At 31.7% G+C, this 22,806-nt stretch overlaps 3 protein-coding genes and 1 long non-coding RNA gene across 5 annotated transcripts; 2 read left to right on the forward strand and 2 right to left on the reverse strand.

Annotated features, from left to right (window-relative positions):
- Positions 1–927: 927 nt before the first annotated feature.
- On the reverse strand, positions 928–2,233 carry LOC7485413 (non-specific lipid-transfer protein P3). Its single transcript, XM_002317155.4, has 2 exons — positions 1,237–2,233; positions 928–1,136 (listed from the first exon to the last, which is right to left on the reverse strand). Exons 1-2 carry the CDS (start codon positions 1,581–1,583, stop codon positions 1,127–1,129), a joined length of 357 nt encoding a protein of 118 aa, XP_002317191.3. The 5' UTR covers positions 1,584–2,233; the 3' UTR covers positions 928–1,126.
- A 1,252-nt stretch (positions 2,234–3,485) lies between these two features.
- Positions 3,486–5,427, forward strand: LOC7485414 (RPM1-interacting protein 4). Of its 2 annotated transcripts, XM_002316554.3 has the most exons (4): positions 3,486–3,627; positions 4,153–4,566; positions 4,902–5,102; positions 5,325–5,427. In XM_002316554.3, exons 1-4 carry the CDS (start codon positions 3,622–3,624, stop codon positions 5,355–5,357), a joined length of 654 nt encoding a protein of 217 aa, XP_002316590.1. In that variant the 5' UTR covers positions 3,486–3,621; the 3' UTR covers positions 5,358–5,427. The 2 variants fall into 2 exon arrangements, with proteins under 2 accessions (XP_002316590.1, XP_024436870.1); XM_024581102.2 differs by lacking the exon at positions 3,486–3,627 and having other exon boundaries at positions 4,138–4,566.
- On the reverse strand, positions 4,085–5,393 carry LOC112323345 (uncharacterized). The gene is made up of 2 exons (XR_002976770.2): positions 5,256–5,393; positions 4,085–4,354 (listed from the first exon to the last, which is right to left on the reverse strand). It is a non-coding gene; the product is annotated as an uncharacterized LOC112323345 (long non-coding RNA).
- A 9,469-nt stretch (positions 5,428–14,896) lies between the features above and the next one.
- LOC7485415 (EH domain-containing protein 1) lies at positions 14,897–19,655 on the forward strand. Its single transcript, XM_024611747.2, has 16 exons — positions 14,897–15,161; positions 15,226–15,305; positions 15,398–15,466; positions 15,559–15,616; positions 15,734–15,789; positions 15,867–15,906; positions 15,981–16,042; positions 16,414–16,527; positions 17,073–17,175; positions 17,282–17,331; positions 17,771–17,899; positions 17,992–18,243; positions 18,332–18,411; positions 18,730–18,856; positions 19,040–19,183; positions 19,262–19,655. Exons 1-16 carry the CDS (start codon positions 15,074–15,076, stop codon positions 19,445–19,447), a joined length of 1,638 nt encoding a protein of 545 aa, XP_024467515.1. The 5' UTR covers positions 14,897–15,073; the 3' UTR covers positions 19,448–19,655.
- Positions 19,656–22,806: the final 3,151 nt, after the last annotated feature.

Here is a 22,806-nt window from a genome sequence, read left to right on the forward strand (position 1 = left end):
AGAAAAAATTAACATGGAAAAAATATAAAAACACATAAAAAAAATCTAATATACTTCACTGTAAATAAATTATAAATAAGAGAAATCAGAAATTAAAATAGAGGATATTATTAAGAAAACTCAAAAACTTAGATAATAATATATAAAAATCAGAAATTAAAATAGAGGAAGTTATTAAAAAAAAAACCTCAAAAACTTAGAATAATAATATAGAAAAGGAAGGACCCTAGGCTGAGAGCTTAGTTGAAGCGCGTCTGGGCTCTCTCCAAGTGCACCTAAGGTCAAGTTCAGCCCGCTTAATTTTTTAAAAGAAAATCCATCAATGAATGACGCGTCGTTCATGCATCATACTTGAAAAGGAAAAAGAGAAGGTAATAGACGAGTGAAGTGAGGAGGGAAAAGACTTGAAAGAAACTTTCTGAGTTTGGCCTTTGCTGCATGGAGCAAGGCACTGAGCTGTAAGTAATATGCCAGATTGAATGAATTTTCGGACATAGTCTCTGGTTTTTTTTTTTTTTGGTAGAAATGGGTGAGATGGTGGTTTTAATTTTTAGTAAATTATAACTAGTTTTACAAAACAATTAAAAAGATTTATAATTGTTGCTAAAAATCTGCAATTATATCAAATTTAAAGGAAGGAAAAAAAAAAACACCCCCTTGCTATTTTGAAGCTGTAAGATAGGTTTTGATCAGGCCGAGAATGCGTATTATCTTTTTAAGAACCCAGCTCGAGCATGTGACAATTGGTCAGGTCATGAGTTAATTTGTCGGTTGGGTTGGTTTTAATAACATTCGACCTATTTAATTTGATTTTTTTTGTTAAATACGAATTATTGTTAATTAGCTTGGTCCATAAATCAAGTGCTTGTGGGTGCAATCTTCTGCATAAAAATTCATTGAAATAACTGGATTAATTGAAACAGAAAATACGAAAAGAGGCCATATATCATTTCATTGACACAATGCTTCCCCTAAAATATGTACATTGCATCATATTGCATGCATACACATAACAGGGAAAGGCTCTAAATATTATGGCATTAATCTCTCCACAGTAACACAACGCTACTAATCTTTCCAGTTTATTCTTCTAAGCAAACATCTCTACTCCTCAATCAATGGAAGACTACTGGATCCTGCACACATCATGAACAAGAACAGATTAATTAATGTGAGGAGAAATTCAATTCACTTAACAAAAAAAGAAAAAGGAAAAGAGAGAAGTCAGTCGTTTACTTGTCACAGTCGATTTGGGGTAAGATGGGCACGGGGACAGAGACTTTGCACACATCAGGAAGTTCCTTAGCTCTGGTAGGATCAACCTTGTAAGCAAGAGATGCGCTCTTTAAGCATTTACAGAGGTCCCTACGGTCTTGTGTGGTGGTAGCATGTTGACTCACCCATCCCACAGCTTCGCAGCAAGAAAGAGATGGTGATGGGGCAGTAGTAGTCAAGAATGGGAGGCAGTTGCGCAACCTAGTCATGGCTTCTGTGCAAATGTCGTTAGCCACGCTTGTGCTTCCACTCCCAAAAGAAAGCGTTAGCCAAAAAGCAATCACAGCCACCACTATTTTCTTCTCCATCTCTCTTCACTCTCTAGCTAGACTAATGCTACTTACCTATATGATCAACTGGGCTTGCTTAGTGCTGAATGCTCTGCACAAGCTGCCTATTTATAGTGCAGTAAGCCCACAGGATAACACTGTTCAGTGTGCATGGAGTTGCTTTTACACACCTTTTCTTTCTTTCTGGTTTTGGATTTGAGTGGAAAGTGGTTCGATTTTCAATTTCCAAAGCCTGATTAATTAACTAGTTGACAAAGTGTTTGATGCGTTTTAACTGCTTTAATACGTTTTACTTCTAATTTCCTCCAGCCATTTGCCTTTCAGGGTGTCATGGATTCTGGTTTTAATGTTGTTTGGATTCTACCTTTGAATGTGCATGTATATTCTTTCAAATTTTCAAGCTTTGTGTAACGGAAAGTAGTTCAAAATATTATATTTTATAGGTGATTTATGGCAATCAGTTTCACTTATTTTGTTTTTATTATTACAATACATGTCATTGGAATATTTTAAATGGGATTTATTTCATTGAGAAATTTGATGATTATCATCTCAAGAATAACTCTAATATTTCATAGATACCTGTCACTTGAAGTGAACAAAAACACCGAAAAATCAATTAAACCGAGAAAACTAGAAAAAAAATAATCAAAAAAACCGAACGTGAAAAAAAAACCAATTAAACCGATTAAAATTTTAAAAAAACTGGCCAATTCGGTTCGGTTTTGGTTTTATAAGCCTGAAATAAATAAAAAACGAACCGAATCCAAACCGGAAAAAAAACCGAGTCAAACCGGAAAAAAACCGAGCCAAACCGGAAAAAACCAAGCCAAACTGGTTTGAACCGATTTTTTTCCTAAAAAACCGAACCGAACCGAAACCGGTCGGTTTGAACCGGTTTCGGTTTTTTTAAAAAAAAATAAATTTCAGTTTGGTTACTTATTTTTATAAAAACCGAACCGAACCGAAAATGATCACCCCTGCCTATCACTTCACATCCATGTGTAAGTTTAATATTGTAGTATAAAGTATTTTTTTAAAGTATTTTTCACTTGAAAATATATTAAAATAATTTTTTTATTTTTAACATCAGCACATTAAAATCATCAGAAATTAAACACTAGAAAAACTAATTAAATGTTTTTTAAAGTAAAATATATTTTTGAAACATATTCAAACACAATTACAAATACAAAAACAAACAATATCAGTCCAAGTATATGTCATAATTGACCAATATTATATTATAATTGATATGATTTTAAAAAATGTAAATAATATATAAGAACAAAAATAAAAATCACATCAACTCTTATTATAATTGGTATGATTTTATGCTATTCAAAAAATATAAATCATATATAGATATAAAAATATAAATCATGTTCGAGTATATATATATTTTATTTGATCCCTCTATCATAAAAAAAACAAAACAAAAAACAAAAAACTGCATCAAAGGGTATTATATCATAATTTATTGATTCTATACGACTTATTTCATCTTTTTCCCACAATAAAGAATTGAGAATCCTTTTTTATTTTATTTATTTCACAAATGGTTATCATAGAGCTGCTTCGGATTGCATGTTTCTCAAGGGGCGTAAAAGCAAAGAAAGAAAAGAATCTCAAGGGGGAAGGAAAAAGATTGGAACCAGCAAATTCATTGAAAAGTTAACTGTTAAATTCTGTATTCACTGGTTTTCTTCCATGGTGAATGAAGGGAGAAAAACAGTCAATATATATCTAATCTATGTAGCTTTCGTAAAAGAGTTTAGCACAATATGTACAAACACTACATGCTGTAAGGATGAGAACAAAGCGATTGATTCATAGCAAATAAAGGACAAGATTCTAGCAGCATACCTCAATTTTTTATACTGAATTTAGCTTTTTCATTGGCTTTTGTAAACTTTGTAAGAATCGATTACTTATTGTGTCAAACTTTGCCAGCAGGTTCCTATACGTCTTCAAATTAAATGACCCCCACCCCAAGCTAAACTCCTTTGATCTCCACAGCAAAATCAGCCAGTTCTTTACATCACCTGCTCCATCAATGGCTGTAAGTGATCTCGCAGCTAAAATATAATGCTTAGTTCTCTTTTTCTTGATCTTTTTCTCCCCTGTTTTAAAGATGTTTCTTGGTGTCTCGTCTCTAGGTTTGTTTTTCTTGTTCAACTTGCTCTATGTCGGATCGTCTTTGCTTGAACTAGTATTTTGTATTGAGATGATTTCTCCAATGTATCCTGTGTTATCTTGCAATAGCTTTGTTGACGCAGCGTATGGCGAAAAGACAGAGCTAGCTTGGATTTTAGTATTTCTTAATCATTTCTATATCAATCTATTATTATTACAGAAAATTAAGATATGATAATATCCTTGTTGACGCAACGCGTAGTGAAAGGAAAGAACTAAGGTTTCTCACGCCAGTTGCTACGCGTTATGTGTCATCTGTGAACAGTATAACAACCTGCTGTGTTAATTTGAAGCCTTAAAGAATCTAAATACACTGGTGGTACTGAGATTGAATTTATCAAGTGTGTATCTGCACAAAATTTTCCCATTCTTACACATGATTCTGTCACAGCAACGTCACCATGTCCCCAAGTTTGGTGGCTGGGATAATGATAATGTTCCTTACACTGCCTACTTCGACACTGCACGCAAGGAAAAATCCGGCATGAGGATGAACCCAAATGATCCGGAGGAGAATCCAGAGGCCTTCATGCAGGCTAGAGGGGGCATGGAAGATGATGTTGATTTCTCTTCTGGCGCCTATCAGGGAATTACTGCAGAACATCACAACATTGATCAGAGACTCAAAGGGCACAATGCACACGGGACAAGATCTGCTAATGATCATCAGAAGAGTGCAAGCCACAATAGCATCACATCAGAATCAGGAAGTGAGAAGAGTAGTTCCGAGGGAAATAAAGCCTTGTCTTCATCAAGACATTCTAGACAGAGAAGTAGAAGCACTCATTCAACTAATCATGATGGTGTAAGCCTTCTTAATTCCTAGCAAAACTAATAGGCATTACTGTTTTCTTCTTTTCAACATCTTCATATTGTATGCAGTCGTTCTGCTGCTGCTAACTTTTTTCTTTTTTGGAATTTGTTGGGTTAGTACAAAAATCCTCCTCACCTATTACTTAAAAATTATTGTGCATGTTCGAATTGTAATTATCAATACGTATTGTATAAAAGAAAGACAGACACAAGAAAAAAAAGAGAGAAATATGACAGAGAAAATTAGAAAAAATGATTTTTAAGGCAGAGAGAAATATTTTTACTGTTACTTAAATTTAATTTTCTTGAGTTCAATGGGGATGACAGCATCAGAGGGGAGCATCAATTCCCAAATTTGGAGCATGGGATGAAACAGATCCAAACTCAGGTGAAGGTTTTACTGTGGTTTTCAACAGAGTGAAAGAGGAGAAACAAATTGCATCAACGACATTTCCTTCTGTGCCAACCCAACCAGTAAATCGTCAAACTAGTCAAAGAAACCAAGGAAGTTCTTCCTCTCTATCAAAGGTAAGCACTGCGTATGATCAACTCCATACCATATAACCTGTAAAATATTCTGCAGCACGCAGCACAAGCACCAGGCATTGAAGAAGTTTTATGCTGCCCTTTTCTAAGATAATTTCAAATCTAAAAATCTTTTAAAAAAAAACCCTTACGAACTTCAATGTTCTCCTCTTCTATGCTTCCATTTTCTGTCTCGTTTAAGCGAACAATTCTACTACCATGCAGTTCTGTTGCTGTTTCTTTCCGCGAGGGAAATGAGTGACTAGATGGCTACTTCAGCTTCTTACAACCTTTGCTTAAGATCTGGAGATACTAGATGTCTTGCCATTTCCATTTATTCTGTTTTTCTGGTGGAGAAGATTTAGGTTTGAATTCTTAAGGGATCCCTCCATGAGTCTCGTTTTGGTCAGAAGTTGAGCTTGTTCAGGGTTTATCTGACCTCCTCTCGAAAAATGTGGGTCTGATTTCTTCCTATATAATGTCTCTTCTAAGTTATCAATAAATCATTCCATTACAATTACAATTCCAATTACAAATACAAAATCAACTGCAACTCATAGGCATTTTCTACGGGAATCCACGGTGCTGATTTCTTTTTTCTCTTATTTTATTTTTATTTTATCATCAAACTTTTTTTCTCCTCTGGATTAAATCTTTCATACTAGATTAAAGGTGAATTGCTTTTAATTAAAATTAAAAGATAAAAAATTAAAATGAAAAACATAAAAAAACTAGGTGTCCATTTCAAAATTAACTCGTTTTTAGTTTTTTTAATTTTTAAAAATTCAATTTTCAATCAAAACTTTATTTCTTTTAATTTACATTTTCTAGTTTGAGTGAGGAGTTGTAGATTCATCAAATTCTCATGATAAAGATAAAATCATTAATTAATACGGATTTTAACTATCAAAATAATTAATTATGATGTCGATGACTTCCCTTCAATGTAAGAGTTTCCATTTAGATATTTATTTATTTTTAAATTGCCTTGTAGACCAGATTTGATATTGGAAAGTTTTTGGATTTTAGATTGATTTTAAAAAAAAAAAAATTTAAGTTAATTGAAGGTATAAATAAATTTATTTAGATCTTTAAATGTTTTTAAATAAAAATTATTAAAAAATAGATTTTGGGGGTGTATAACACCCCTTGCTCCCAATTAACCAGTGGATCGCCGGATTCCAGGCACGCAGGCTACATATTATTCGCAATTTTTTTTCAAAAAACACTAGGACATCCTGTTATCCACTCTTTAATAATAATAATTAAAAAAAAAAACTAATTGCGTGAGCTGGAGATTTTTTTTATTATTATTAAGAACTAGACGTGTCGGGCCATCCGGGCACATTCTGCCAGGTTTAAACGTAGAGTTTCAGACCTCCTCCTTTCAAACGTTTACACTTGTTAAGAAATGCTAACGTGCACGTGACTGTACATGGGAGTGGTTAACATGCATGCAAATCCAGTGAGCTCCATCATTCTCGTTCCACTCATATGTCGTGAATCAAATTCCGTCTACGCTTTCTACTCGAAAATCAAAGATGACGAAGACAGTGTTTGGAAATACAATGTAATTTTAAAAATTTTAAATTCTTTTCTAAAATAATAAATTTTTTATATTTTTAAATTATTTTGATATATTGATATTAAAAATAATTTTTTAAAAAATAAAAAACTCTATCTTAATTATTTCTAAACAAAAAACACTTTAAATCAATAACCGATAGTATAATCTCAAACAATTTTTAAGTCTTGTTGTTCTTGTAGCTAACCTTTATTGTCCATCAATATGAGAAATTATTGTCCAAACACATTTTAAAAAAAATAGAAAATAACACTTAAATTCTTAACATATGTTATAGAATTTTTTTTTGGGTTAATTATAAAAAAAACTAGCTATCAATGTTACCATTCATATCAATCGTACCCTTAATGTTATGCAAGGTTTTCAATTCTAATCTCTTCCATAAACTATACATCCAAATCCATTAACAAAAATCATTGAAAACCCGTGCAAAAGCTCTTGAATTTTTCTTTAAAAAAAATAATGATAAAAATAAAACTGTAATTTAATCTAAACTCTTGAAAATATTTTGAAAATATAAGGTTAGCGGCTAAAAAATAAACAGAAAGAAAGGGAAAATCTGAATCTCATTCAAACTCAAAATTAAAAACAAATTAAATTGAATTTTTCAGGGTTTTTTTTTTCAATCTTTTGATATCATCAATCATGTTTATCCCACACTAAATTAATAGACCTTTAAATTCTGAAGTTGCCATATAGGCATTGAAGGGAATATTTTAATTTATAGTTAATCCTTTTTGTTTTTTTTAATCAGCTCCTCGATCCTATCAACGTGCATGAAGTATTTCTTAAGCGATACTGACGTGCAGGTGATTGTATATGTGATGGTTAACATGCTAATCGAATGAGCTTCAACATTAATTCCTTCTTGTTTTTTATGTTTTTTTTATAAGTGTTTGGCTAATTTACATGTATTTTGACTAATTTTTTAAAATCTTAAAATTAATAATTATATAAATTTTTAATAAATTTAAAATTTATAATTTTTAAATTAATAACTTTTAAAAAATAAATTTAAAATTTAACGAGTTAAACTACATCATGTTTTTTTTATAAGTGTTTGGCTAATTTACATGTATTTTGACTAATTTTTTAAAATCTTAAAATTAATAATTATATAAATTTTTAATAAATTTAAAATTTATAATTTTTAAATTAATAACTTTTAAAAAATAAATTTAAAATTTAACGAGTTAAACTACATCATGTTTTTTTTATAAGTGTTTGGCTAATTTACATGTATTTTGACTAATTTTTTAAAATCTTAAAATTAATAATTATATAAATTTTTAATAAATTTAAAATTTATAATTTTTAAATTAATAACTTTTAAAAAATAAATTTAAAATTTAACGAGTTAAACTACATCAGTGAAGCACATTCATCCTTTCAAGTCGTGTTATTCTTGCCAGGACTACCTTGACATCTGTGCCTATCCATGCATTCTTTTGGGCTCCTCAATCCATTTATGACTATCGTGACAAATTAATGAGTGTCTAAACACATAACTTTTTGTATATTGAGATAATATAAACATTTAAATTGTGTATTTAGAATTAAATAAAAAAATAAAAAACAATTAAGATAATTAATAATAATCACAAAGACAGATTCAGATTAGAAGATTAAAAACATAGTAAATATAATTTTTCATAAGAAATAATGCTTTAAAAATAATGTTATTGTTCACTTAAATATAACTAACTTCTTATCTGAATCTTTGAAACCAATATATATTTCATGTTTTTTAATTTTTTATAATTATTAAATGATGACTTCTAATTTTTCTCGATATTACTTTTACCTTTTAATTTTGAGGAGTTTCTGAACAATATCACAGAATGACAAATGTTAGTATAAGTTATAGATTTGTTGGGTTAAATATAAAAATACTTTATATAGTACCCATCAATGTTATCATTCAACAATCATATTTGTTAATTTTACCCTTAATGTTAATGTTATCTAAGGTTTTCAATTCTAACCTTCCATAAAATTTTATATAAAAATAAAGAAAGAAAGCAGGCAACAAGGATCATAATATTATTGAAATAATATCACCACATTAATTTCGAAACCATAGAAATTTTATATAAAAAGAGACTGTATTATTTCAATAATTTTGTTTATTTATTTATTTATTATATATTGTGTTCTTCATAAAATTGCTTGGACCTATATAATGAGCTACGAAAGGCTCTAAGATATCTTGGCACATGCCTCCATGCAGTTTATTCCTTTAGTATTAAGCAAACATCTCAATTTACTCCGCATCAGCAACTTTTATCCTGCCCGTCACAAAGAAAATAGATCAATATATTAGCAGCCTGCAGGCAGAGATCATGAGAATTAAATTAAACATTTAAAAATAAATTCCTGGAATATTTAAAGAAGCAAAATAAATGAATGAATAAATAAATAAAGAGAAATAATATCAATGTTTACTTGTCACAGTCTATATTATCAGGTATGAGTGGCACCGGGAGCTGGACTTTGCACAGGCGAGGGAGTGCTTTGGCTCTATCGAGGATAACGCCCTTGTGCTTCAAATCTTCTATCTTTAAACATTTACAGAGTTCCCTTTTGTCTTCCCTGTTGATAGCATGCTGACTTAGCCATTTTAGAGATTTACAACACTTAGCATCAGGTGATGAGACACTACCCAGCAAGAACGGGGCGCAGTTAAGCAATCCAGGCAAGCCTGTGCATGCATCGCTGCCATGGACAGAGTTTGCACTCGCAAGCAAAATCACTGCCCAGAAAACAGAATACAACCCCATCTTTCTTTGTTCAGAGAAAGGTGCTAATTGCCTTTATGAACTTTGGTTGGCTGGACTTGATGCTTTGCCTATTTCTCAGGCATACGTATATTCTTATTGTATTACAGAGTAAGCAAAGGTTACAATTTATACTAATGGCTTAATACAAAGAGCCTATATTATTTCCTACTATCAGACCTAATTATCTATGAATAAGGAAACAAATAAGTAAAGATTCAATTACAGTATTTGCCTAAACTTGATTTCCTATTCTGTGGTTGATTTCCTATGTTGTGCTTGGTTTCTTTAACACTCCCTTTCAAGTTGGAGTGTATGTTAATTACACCTAACTTGCTAAGTAAAGTCTCAAACTATGTGGAGTTTAATGGCTTAGTAAACAAGTCAGCTGGTTGGTGTGTAGTTCAAATGTAGGCTGTCTGAATCATTCCTGCTTGAATTTTCTCACGTACCAAAAGACAGTCTATTTCTATGTGCTTGGTTCACTCATGACATCAAGTTGATGTAAATGCCAACCACACAAAGATGTCATACTAAGTAAGAGGCGGACAGTGACCATCTTGGCTACGGGAGTGAAGGTTTCCTGATAATCAACGCCTTCAACTTGGCTGTAGCCCTTAGCCACCAATCGTGCCTTATAGCGTTCCACTGTCCCATCGACCTTCAACTTGATTTTATATACCCATTTGCAGCCAATCGGCTGTTTGTGGGATGGTAAAGGTACCAAACTCCAAGTCCCAGTGGCCTGTAAAACAGTTATCTTATGGTGCATGGGCTCACACCACTAAGGATGTTGAACAGCCTGTGAAAAACTGGTGGGTTCTTTGAGGAGAGTGAGTTGAGCAGTATAAGCTTTGTGATGGGGAGAAAGGTGAGTGTAAGATAAATAGGCAGAGAGGGGATAAGCAGTACCTGAAGTGTGAACCATGTTCGTGGATGATATCGGGTCAGGCCTTGAAGGAAGAGTCATGGCGAGATGAAAATCCTGCAAGTAAGAAGGAGTGGTGATAGAACGACTGCCACGATGAAGGGTAGGAATGGGCACAGGTGAGGAGGTGTTCTGTATGGGAGATAAATCGGGAAGTGGACTTTCGGTAGGACTGGCTGGAGATGGGGACTCTGTGAGGGGAGCTAGAGGAGTAGATGAGTTGGTGGAAGGATGGGTCTGGGAATTGGGTGAGCTAGGAAGTGCAGGATAGGGAGGCAGAGGAGGGGGTTCAAAATGTATGTCGAAAGGTAAGGATGGAGTGAGAGTGGGGGTGGGAAGCGAAAATGATGGGGTATTAGTATATGATGCAGATGTAAGAAAGGGAAATATGGATTCAAATAAAACGACATCCCTGGAGACTATTATTCGTTATGTAGCTAGATCAAAAACTCTACACCCCTTTTTCCCATAAGGATAGTCAAGAAAAATACACTGAGATGTTCGAGGATCAAATTTGGAGCGATTTTGGGCATAGGTGGAAACAAAACATAAGCAACCAAATACTCGTAAGTGCGAGTAATTGGGAACTATGTTGAAGAGTTTTTCATATGGTGTTTTTCTGTGGAGAATGGGGGTTGGCCTTCGATTTATGAGATAAACGGAAGCAAGAATAGCTTCACCCCAAAATTAGTGAGGAAGACCGGCTTGAAGAAGTAAAGCACGTGCCATATTTAACAAATGCCTATGTTTGCGTTCGGCAACGCCATTTTGTTGTGGAGTATTAATGCAACTAGTTTGATGAATAATACCTTTGTGAGCGTAAAAGCTTTCAAGTTTGAATTCAAGACCATTATCACTACGAACCATTTTGACTTTGGAATCAAATTGGTTTTCAGCCATGTTGATGAAATTAACTAGAAGATCCCTAGTGTCGGATTTGTGTTTCCTAAGATAAATCCATGTGCATCTAGTATGATCATCAACGATAGTAAGAAAATATCTGGCACCTAAAATAGAAGGAATTTTATAACCACCCCAAATGTCAACATGGATTAAATCAAATGAAGATGTAGTAGTAATGGAACTTGAAGAAAATGGAAGTCTGGTTTGTTTTGCTAACGGACAAATCAAACACTTTTCGTTAGAGCAAGAATTAACTTTAAGAAATAATGGAGAGACTTTGGTTAAGGGATGCCCAAGACGTTGATGCCAAAGGTTCGGGTTAGAAGTTTTGGCATGGTTGCAGGTTCCTTTCTTGGCTTGGTTGAGAAAATAGAGACCCTCTCGTTCCCGTCCCAATCATCTTCTCCGAACGTAGGTCCTGAATCACACAAAATTAGCTTAAAAAAATAGTTATGCAAGAAGAATCAAATGCTAGTTTGCTAATAGAAATTACATTCAATCGGAAATATGGGACACATAAAACATTATCAAGGATCAAATCAGGAGATAAATGAACTCTGCCTATGTGAGTTACTTGTGCTATTGATCCATTCGGTAATTCAACATTGCAGCCATTAACCGGTCTTGAGTATGTGAGTAGATTTTGGTCATAAATCATATGATCTGTGCACCCACTATCCAAAATCCATGTGCTTCTGTTGCCATTAGAGAAGAGTGAAAAAGCTTTACTTGAGAGCTCATCATGAGTTGGACAGTTACTAATATGGTTGGCAGAGGATGTTTTAGTTTTTAACATGCTGAGTATCTGTTTGCACTCGTCAGGTGTGAAAGGAAAGTTCATCTCCTTCCTCTCATTTGTATGGGATGCAACTTGATTTCCCTTGGAAATTGCCATATTAAACTCAGCTTTAGTTACTGCTTTCTTCTTGCGACAATATTCAGCCGTATGTCCCTTCCAGCGGTAGAAAGTGCATCTGAGATGTGCGCGACAATCCTTAGTGTTGTGATTTGTTTTGTTGCATCTAGAGCATCTTTGTTCAGTTTCAGTTTCATGGCTTGAATTCTTTACGGCAAAGGCAGCAGCCTCTGGTTGAGCAAGACTTTTCCCAGTTGTCACTTCTAATTGTTTTTCATGATGAAGAACCAGTGAATATGCCTTGTTTTTATTTTGGTAATGGATCCTGCAACAGAGTGTTGCTATGAACACCCACATACGAATCATTGAGATCCATAAGAAATTTGATGGTTTTCTGTGTGTCCAGGTATACAGCCACTTCCTTGACTGATCCACAAGTGCATGTTGGAAAGGTGCATAGTGCATCACGCTCGTCCCATAAACCTTTCAGTTTTGTGAAGTAGGATCCCACAGACATGTTGTCTTGCACACAGTTGTGAATTTCATTCTCAATGTTAAATAACTGAACCACATTCACATGTGAGAATCTTTCTTGTAAATCAAGCCATATTTGTCTGGCATCCTTGCAGTTGATGACGCTGGCTGCAATATCTTTGGATATAGATCCTAGCAGCCAAGTTTTAACCAAACTATTACACCGATTTCATTGTTGATGCTCATCTGGTTTCTTCTCATCAGGCTCCTTCATTGAGCCATCTATAAATCCAATCTTGTTTTTAACTATCAGAGCCATAGTCATGGATTGGCTCCATGTGCTGTAGTTGTCTTTAACCAAAGGTTGTGGCACAAGAACAGCGCCAGGTTGATCTGAATGGTAAAGGTAAAGCTGATGATTGGGATGATCCCATCTTGCTCTTGAAGACATGCTTCCTTGGTTTTCGTCTCCCATGGAAGTTGGCTAAAGGGTTTGTATTTTATTTTGATACCTAGATTAATTGCTCTAATACCATGAAGAGAATGATATATTCTTATTGTATTACAGAGTAAGCAAAGGTTACAATTTATACTAATGGCTTAATACAAAAAGACGATCATACCTAATTATCTATGAATAAGGAAACAAATAAGTAAAGATTTAATTATAATATTTGCCTAAACTTGATTTTCTATTCTGTGGTTGATTTTCTATGCTGTGCTTAGTTTCCTTTAACACTCTGTGTTTTTATACTGTTGTTTGCTACCAACAAGCAAAACCTATTTCTTGGATTTATACATGTAGTGTTATCGACGTTGCAAACACTAAACATCCAAGTATTTAACTTTCCATGCTATTAATTATTGATATTCAACATTCTTCAACACGTACTAATTGAATTCTGAATACATAACAGATTATAACGTCAAACTACTATTCTAATTAACTAATTCAATAAATATTATAAACACAAATATATTTTTTTCAACAATTCCTACTTAGATTAGAATTTCAACTAATATCTTAATAATTTATCTTTTAAATTAATATTCTTAAACACTTGACTTAATATGACTTAATAATGTTAACTTTTTTTAATTTCAAAAATAATTTTTAAAATTAATAAGTGTTGATTTCAAAAATAATTTTTAAAAATATAAAAATATTATTTTAATATATTTCTAAATAAAATTTTTTTAAAAAAATAACCGCAAACCATCCGGATGAATTCACTCCTCATCAGCAGCTTTTATCCTGCCCATCACAAAGAAAAATAGATTATTAGCAGCTAGGCAGAGATCATGATAAATAAATCAAGGAGGCCCTCTCCTGTACACACGAGAGTCGAGGATATCCTTGGATTAATATTTATATATCAACTGGAATTATTATTTTTTCAAATAGTTATAAGGGAAATAAGTTCTCTTAAATAATGATTTCAACTTTCAAGGTTTGCATTAAAAAGAAATGAGAATTATTCTTTATTTTCTTTTCCTTAAATAGCATTCAATTTATCTAGTCATTATTTTTTTTATTTTTTTTAAAAAAGCAATGCTTCTGATAAAAAGATATACTTTTATTGAAACAAAAAATAAATACATGAATAAATAAAAAAAAGTCTTGATGGAAGAGATACATGTTTTCTATTTAATTAAAGTTATTGGACTTTTTAGAAATATTTATTTTAATGCCTTTAGTTTTTACTCCAAAAACATGCTACTAATAAAAAAAAACATGTTTTTATGTTTTTTCTATAAATTATTTTTATAATTATTAAACCCGATTAGATCTACTAAATGATTTACAAAATCTATAATATAAAGGTTAATTAATATCAAACTTTAATTTAAAAAAAAACACAATAATTTTAATAAACTCAATTGACTTGCATGTTTATTTTTAATTTAAATAACTCGTGAAACCTATTATATTATAATTTTGTATATTTGAATTAATTTAGTTAAGTCAATTTTTAAAATAAAAAATTAATTGAGGTTGATGGTATGCTAGCAATCCAAGACTCGAGTTTTTTTTTTAACTGGGATTAGACACGTGGCGGGACCAAACAACTATTTCTGATCCTCATATTTTCAAATTTCAAATACCATTCACAATAGTCCCAGGAGCCCACAATGTTGATAACATGCCAAACCGACGGCGTCTTTTCCCTGACAAATACCCTACAAAACGACGACGCTCCCGAAAATACCTCAGCGCCAATCCAAATAATAATAATAATAAAACCACTTAAATTTCAAATTCCCGGCTCTCTCGCTTTAAATTTTGAGAATCCCAAAACATTTTTCTTCTAAATTAATAATTATTAAAAAGTAATAATAATTAAAACAACTGCTACCAGCAGTAGCAAGCAACCCTCACTTCCCTTGAAAGGAGAGCAGCACAGCAGCAGTTTCTCTTGCTAGCATTTGAAAATCCAAGAAGAAGAAGGAATGGAGGAGATAGGGAAAAGTGCAGGCAGTTCCTTCTCAAAAGAACAGCAACAGATCTACAAAGAATGGTTCAATTTAGCCGATTCAGGTTTGATTTGATCCCTTTCTTTTCTTTCTCTTTTCATTTCAATCCCTAACTTATTAATTTGTAGATGGAGATGGCCGCTTTACTGGAAATGACGCTACGAAGTTTTTCGCCATGTCCAATCTTTCTCGCCAACAACTTAAACAAGTACTAAGAACTTCATCTTTTAATTTATTATTATTATTTTTTGGAGTTGCTTAGGTTTTTTTTATTAATTGATTAATTTAATTATTATGAAGGTCTGGGCACTGGCGGATTCGAAACGACAAGGGTTTTTAGGGCTTACAGAGTTTGTTACGGCAATGCAGGTCCTCCTATACTTCTAATCTTCCTTGCTTTCCCTTAATTAATTAATTAAACCGTAAGAATCTGGCTTAATTAATTGATTAATTGATTGCAGCTTGTTTCTCTGGCGCAAGCAGGGCATGAACTAACTCCAGATACTATTAAAACCGCATGTACGTTCAGATAAATTGATTTTCGACTTTTTTTTCATATTTTTTTAATTATTTAGCGGTTTTTAAAACCCTAAGTTTGCGCTGTAAGTAGTGTTTTTTTTTTTTTTAATCTTGCAGCTAAAATGGAGGATGTGAAGCCGCCTTTGATGGATGGCATTGATGCCTTACTAGCTGTAAGTGGTCTGCTTTACCTTATTTTGTATGGTTGGATTACTGGGTTGAACTAAAAAATGTTGTTTTTTTTTTCCAGAAAAATAAGAGTTCGAGGATTAGTGAGAATGATATCAATGGTAAGTTGTTCTTTAACTTTGGTGTCACAAGCGGCATTGATTGTTAGTTAATTTGATTTGTGGTCATAATGTAGGATCCACGCAGCTAAGGCTATCAACAGGGACTCCTCAAGTTGGTGCAAAATCATCAAGAAAGGTGAGCGACATGTAACAATGTGCCATCATTTGTTAAAGAAAATATGACCTCTGTGCTTGGTTTGGTGTTGTTTTCTTCTTAGTTTGGGTTATCGGACCATTTTTTGTTGCCACCTTGTAATTTACACCGTTTAGGAATTGTGTCCTACACTTTGTGGGAACAGTTATCTTGCACTAGATTCTGATTTTGAAAGATGCCAAATTATCTCGTGACATGAGAAGCTCAACGTATTTCTATATCAAAGAATTCAAAAATGTATTGTTTACTTGTCTATATATAGTAGCGTGCTACTTGTTCTCATCTTTCCCGCAATGGATGTTTGTATGTTTATTTATTTTTTATTGAGTTCCCTTTTTTCATTTTTTGCTCAGATGCCGCTCAATGCAGTTACATCAATTATCGATGGCTTAAAGCGATTGTATATAGAAAAGCTAAAGCCATTGGAAGCTACCTATCATTTTAATGACTTTGTTTCCCCATTGTTGGTGAGTGGTTGAGCAGACACTTAATATGTTTTATTGTTATTTCAACATTGATAATTCTATGTGATTTTGAAAATTATGATATACCTATTTTTTTTAACAAAGTCATAAGCACTAAGTACAAATGATATATGATGCCAGGGCAAGCTAAAAAGGGTTAAATGTCTGTTTATTCTCTGTCTTGGTCATAAATCAACTGGTATCATAGCTTCTCAACTCCCACACAAATACTACTTGGGGATATCGTGTTAATTGAGGTGCAAGACTTTTGTGTGCATTATAGTGGTTGATTAATTGCACTACAGGGATTGGCTATTGTTGGGCAGGCATTATCTAATTACTATTGCTCTATTTCCAAAATATAGATAATTGGATTAAACTAGTTAATTCTAATATAAATACAGTGATTAAAAGCTGATAGTTGGGTATTTAATTCTCGTAGTTGCTTATATCTTGTTTTCTTCCCCGTCTCCGTTTTTTTTTCTCCCACTCTATTCCTTTCTTGGTTTTAATGTTGCTTTCACCAACTGTTTGCATTGATTTTCCAGACAAACAGTGATTTTGATGCTAGACCTATGGTTATGCTTTTGGGTCAGTATTCTACTGGGAAAACAACATTTATAAAACACTTGCTTAGATGTAACTATCCAGGTTTGTTTAGTACTTCCATTTCTCTTTTCTTTTCCTATTGGTAAATATTTCCAGTCATCAATGAAAAAAAAATCTTGCTCATTTTTCTTTCTTTTTTTCTTTGCAGGAGCTCACATTGGACCAGAGCCGACAACTGACAGATTTGTTGTTGTAATGGTATAAGCATTTTCATGCTTTATGTATTCTTAAATAAGCATTCAAATGGAGTAACAAAATATTTTATTTCAACATGGATGTGATCTGGAGTTGTTTGAGCTTTGTTTTTTCATAGCTAGAAAACTGAACTTGAGTGCAGATTTGAACTTTCTAAATCTGATTTCTTTGTTTGAGGTTGTAAAGTAGCTAATGTCTGTCTAAATGAAAAGGGATTTGTTATCTTTATGTATATGACTTCTCACTTGTTTTTATATTCATGGCTTTTGCATTTTGTTAACATCTATCAAGCTCATACCAACATGCCAAAAGCCTAGAAGTAACCCATTATTTTGAGTTGCTAACGATTCTTGTGATTTGATGATCATCAAGAACAGTTGCTTCATTTTATTTTCATGATATCATGGTGGTTTCCACTTGCTGATAGACTTTTTATGCTCAGTCTGGACATGATGAAAGGAGCATACCTGGGAACACTGTTGCTGTTCAAGCAGATATGCCATTTAGTGGCCTGACACATTTTGGAGGAGCATTTTTATCAAAGTTTGAGTGTGCACAAATGCCTCATCCAGTAAGTTTGGTTTTGTGCTTATTTTTGGTAAGGCTGTTGTATGCTCTCCATTGTGTTATTTATCACCTTTATTGCTGCTGATGCACATGCAGTTGCTAGATGAAATCACAATTGTTGACACTCCTGGGGTTCTCTCTGGAGAGAAGCAACGAACACAAAGGAGTTATGATTTTACTGGGGTTATATCATGGTTTGCAGCAAAATGTGATCTGATTCTTCTTTTATTTGATCCTCATAAACTTGATATCAGTGATGAGTTTAAGCGAGTAATTGCATCTTTACGAGGCAATGATGACAAGATACGAGTTGTGTTGAACAAGGCTGACCAAGTTGATACACAACAGGTTGGATGCTTGTTTTTCTTCCACCTTCACTTTTAAAAACTGAGTTTAACAGCTCCATATGACTTGCATATTTGTTGATGTTGTATAGTTGATGAGAGTTTATGGGGCACTAATGTGGTCACTTGGAAAAGTTTTGAACACCCCTGAGGTTATGCGTGTTTATATTGGGTATGTACTTTCTCTTTGCTTTTTTTCATTTTTGCTGTTTAAATCTTATCTTCTCTTTAGACTACCATGCCACCACCTTGCCCATTTCATTTGCTTCTGTCTTTTCTTATTGTTATATCCATGTGATTCATTTTTATCATCTTATTGCAAGATTTTTCTTTTATGTATGTACAATTTCTGTCAGCTGTGGAACGTAAATCCAAATGCTCAACCCAAGATGTTCTATTTGTTCAGTGTATTTGCAATGTCATTTAAGTTATGCTTGTATTTTTCACAGTTGTATATTTTAAGTTCATTAATCCTTTGTTCATCTTGCAGCTCGTTCAATGACAAACCTATCAATGAAGAAACTGCTAGCCAAATGTTCTGTGAACTTTTTGAAAAAGAACAAAATGACCTTCTGATGGACTTGGTTGATATTCCTAAGAAAGCTTGTGATCGTCGAGTATGTGGTTTTTGATATTTTTTGCTTATTCTCACATTCATATTTGTATGTGATTTTCATTGTTTTGTGCATGAGGCTAATGGGTACCCGTGTCTGTGTATAATGTGTTCTTTGAATATCGGTGTATGTCATATTCTTGGGCAGTTATAATGTTATTGTAATTATGGTATTTGTATATTGTAGATCAATGAATTTGTAAAGCGTGCTAGAGCTGCTAAGATGCATGCGTACATAATTAGCCATCTCAAGAAGGAGATGCCTGCTATAATGGGCAAGGCTAAGACTCAACAACGCCTTATTGATAATCTTGAAGATGAATTTGCAAAGGTTTCTCTCTTGACCTTTTTTCTCTATTCACCCTTCCGTCTTTACATCGTGTATAAACACCAACTTTTCTGTAAGCAGGTCCAGAGGGAATTTCATTTACCACCTGGAGATTTTCCAAATGTAGAACACTTCAAAGAAGTCTTGAATGGTTACAGCATTGACAAATTTGAGAAACTGAAGCCTAAGATGATACAAGCTGTTGATGATATGCTTGGCTATGAAATCCCAGAGCTGTTGAAAAGTTTTAGGAATCCTTATGCATAAAGTCCTATCCTCCAGGACATATCTAGAATCGAAATAGAGCGGTGAGATGAAGTTTGTTTGTTGCAAAAGTGCTATGCTTATGATTCTTGAGTAAATATATTTTATGACATTCTTGTTAATATACATTTGGAGCTTTCTGTATTTAGGGATCTGCTTGGATTTTAAGCATGATTGTCAGTTTTTGAAAGTGATGATGCCTTGACGAAAATTTGGATTTTGAGCAGGTACAAGATAATTCATGAATATCCATTTATTGTTTTGGTTGATTAGATCTCAGGGCAGATGCGATTGTGCTCCCTTTTTGTCGTGAATTGAGTTGTTTGCAAGTTAAAATATAATTTAATCATTATTGTTGAATAGGATTAATTATTTATCTTTCAGTGGTTTCAACAACTTTATATTTAATCAATATGTTTTGAAATTCGTTTATAAATCAGTAACGTTTCTAATTTTATGTTTTTTTTTCATTTTATTTTATTTTTTGAGAAATAGAACAAGGGATAGAGAAGTGGGTAAGTTCAAGAAATTTAATTAGGAAAAGAACAACTGTCAAACTCAGAATAAATAATGCCTAGAAAATTTTATTTCATCATTTCTCTACTTTAATTATGGATGCATAGTACAGTTTACAGGTATTGAATAGTGACATCAATAAAGTTTAAAAGCTGTGTGAAATGATATATATATATATATATATATATATATATATATATATATATATATATATTTTGTCTATATGTATTTGGTATTGTGGTAAATTTTATGGTTATGGTTTAATTTTTTTTTTATAAAAAACACTTTTGGTTGAGGTTGTTTTGATATTTATATATATTTGGTTAAAATTATGTTTGAAATTGAGGTTGAACAAGAAATAATTTAATGTGTTTGGTTAAGAATGTTTTTTAAATTGATGTTATAAAATAACTAAAAAAAATATATATATTAATATTGATGGTTTTTAATTTAAATATTGTAGATTTAACTTCTGTTATTGCATCATGAAATAAATAATATTTTATATAAAATATTTTTTATTGATTCATTGAACTATTTACAATTCCATCACTTACGAAATTCATTCTACAAGAACTGTAGTTTCCATGGTTTTTTGAACATGCAACAAAATCAGGAAAAATATTATCGTGAATAAAATTTAGATTACGATTAAATTCTGCAAATGCTATGGCATCATATGATTTTTTTCTAATTTATGTAGTGTTATTGAATAATATTAAACACTAGTTTTTTGAATAAAACATAATTAAAGATAAAAAAAAATTGGATTTTTTTCTTAATAATGTTAAACACTAGTTTTTTAAATAAAATACAATTAAAAAAAATTGAATTTTTTTTTTCTACTCATGTGAAGGTATGCAGAATGAATTAATTCACTCTATACTGTTCACTTTTGTTATGTACTGTTCACTTCACAACAGTAAACAGTGCAGAGTGAATTAATTCACTCTGTCTGCCATATAAAAAGGTTGAACTTGCAAAAAACAATAAAAAACTGTTGTTTAATAATTGAGGTCTTGCATCAAATAAACAATAAAAAACTGTTGTTTTATAATTCAAGTCTTGCATCAAATAAATGATGGTGCCTACAATTTATATATTACTTTCAATCGATAATTAAATACTATTATTAGTGCATTTAGAAAAAATACAAATTCTGCCATCAGAGACAAATAGGCCTAGTGTCATTGTTTTGCGGTGTGGTGATTTAAAAAAATATTAAATTAATTTTTTTATAATTTTAATATGTTGATATTAAAAATAAAATAAAAAATATTATTTTAAAATAATTTTAATTCAAAAATACCTTACATTACATTATCATCAAATTGTAAAAAAATATACTTAAAAATGAGACTCATTATAATTTTAGTAATTAAACCCAGCTTGATCTAATTGCTTATGTATAAATTGACTTACAATTTAATCTTAATTTGATTGAGCTTGATGAATTATAAAGATATGCTTTTGTAAATAAAAATTTTAAAATCAAACCTTTCTTTGACACTTAATCAAACTAGATGATGGGTTAATTAGATTAAATTGAGTTTAATTTCTTTTAAAAAACTATTTCATTAAAGGAAATTCAAGTTCACTAAGATTCATAATACAATTTATTATAATAGTGTACTGATATAATTACCTCTTACTCATTAAATCTTAACTAGGTATTAGGGATAATATGGTTTTATACCATAACACAATTGTTATTTTTATAAATTGCATGGGGCTAGATTGGTCCCTTTTTTTTAACAATTTTTTTTTTACTAATTTAACCTTAAAAGAAAATATAATGCAAGGGGTGTTTTGATATTTTCAAAATAGCATAATGACTTTAATGTCTTTAAAGACAATCAATATTACTCTCTCACAATAATTTCTATCTCATTTTATATTATTTTATTGTAAATTTAAAGTTTACTCATAGATACTATTGTAATTGATACATATTATATATTATTAAAAAAAAGTTATTGGTAAGTGCTACGTCCACTACCAAACACCTCTTTCTAGAGCGATATTTAAAAAGCCTCAAAATCCTCAATACAAAGGGGTTATGTGTGTCACTAACATGTATTAGGAAAATTGTTTTTTTTTCCTTTCTCTTCTCACCTCATATTCAACGTCAATCCTTTAAAAAAAATCAAACTAGCCCTTCCAATTTATTTATCTATCACATTTCATTTATGCTTTTTTATTATATTTTTTCTGAATAATCTATAAAATTACAAATATTTTCTTTAACTTCACCCCTATTATTTTTTAATCTATAAACAATATATCAAATTACAATTGTTTTTTAATTTTACCCCTTATGATCTCTTAATCTTTAAAATTCAATCCCTATTTTTTTATTGTTATTTGTTTGGTTTAAGATAATTTTTATTTATTTTTTCAATTTTCTCCTTCATGAGTTTTTTTTCTATTAAATTTTATCCCCATTCTTTTTGTTGATATATGTTTTTCTTTCACAAGATTCTTTTATTAATATTTTTTTACAATTTTATCCTTCAAAATTAAATTAATTGAGAATTAATTTTCTTAATTGAACTCGGGTCCAAGATTTTACGGGTTGCAAATTTTAAAGATTAAATCAGGTTTAGAAGGTTCACCCGAGTTTTTTTTCTTTTTTTTAAGATGATGTTTTCTTATTTTTTATCCTTTTGTTTTGTTGTTTTTTTTTAAAAAAATTATCTTTTAAGGGGTTAGCCCCAGGTTCATAACCTGAATAATTGGTTTCAAAGGTTAATGTTAGTTTATTTTTTTTTTAAATTGATTTATTTCGATTTCATCTTTCAAAATTTTTTTCCTATTTTTTAAATAAAATTATCTAAATCTTATGC

The sequence above is a fragment of the Populus trichocarpa genome, chromosome 11 (genome assembly GCF_000002775.5).
Source record: "Populus trichocarpa isolate Nisqually-1 chromosome 11, P.trichocarpa_v4.1, whole genome shotgun sequence".
Taxonomy (NCBI): Eukaryota; Viridiplantae; Streptophyta; class Magnoliopsida; order Malpighiales; family Salicaceae; genus Populus; species Populus trichocarpa.

Bases quoted from the DNA above. Each gene is read 5' to 3' on its own strand.
- LOC7485413 (XM_002317155.4), bottom strand. From the start codon at position 1,583: ATGGAGAAGAAAATAGTGGTGGCTGTGATTGCTTTTTGGCTAACGCTT.
- LOC7485414 (XM_024581102.2), top strand. From the start codon at position 4,138: ATGATTCTGTCACAGCAACGTCACCATGTCCCCAAGTTTGGTGGCTGG. The intron at 4,567-4,901 runs GTAAGCCTTCTT...TGGGGATGACAG, and splicing joins ATTCAACTAATCATGATGGT to CATCAGAGGGGAGCATCAAT. The intron at 5,103-5,324 runs GTAAGCACTGCG...ACTACCATGCAG, and splicing joins GTTCTTCCTCTCTATCAAAG to TTCTGTTGCTGTTTCTTTCC.
- LOC7485415 (XM_024611747.2), top strand. From the start codon at position 15,074: ATGGAGGAGATAGGGAAAAGTGCAGGCAGTTCCTTCTCAAAAGAACAG. The intron at 16,528-17,072 runs GTGAGTGGTTGA...TTGATTTTCCAG, and splicing joins ACTTTGTTTCCCCATTGTTG to ACAAACAGTGATTTTGATGC. The intron at 18,857-19,039 runs GTATGTGGTTTT...TGTATATTGTAG, and splicing joins AGAAAGCTTGTGATCGTCGA to ATCAATGAATTTGTAAAGCG.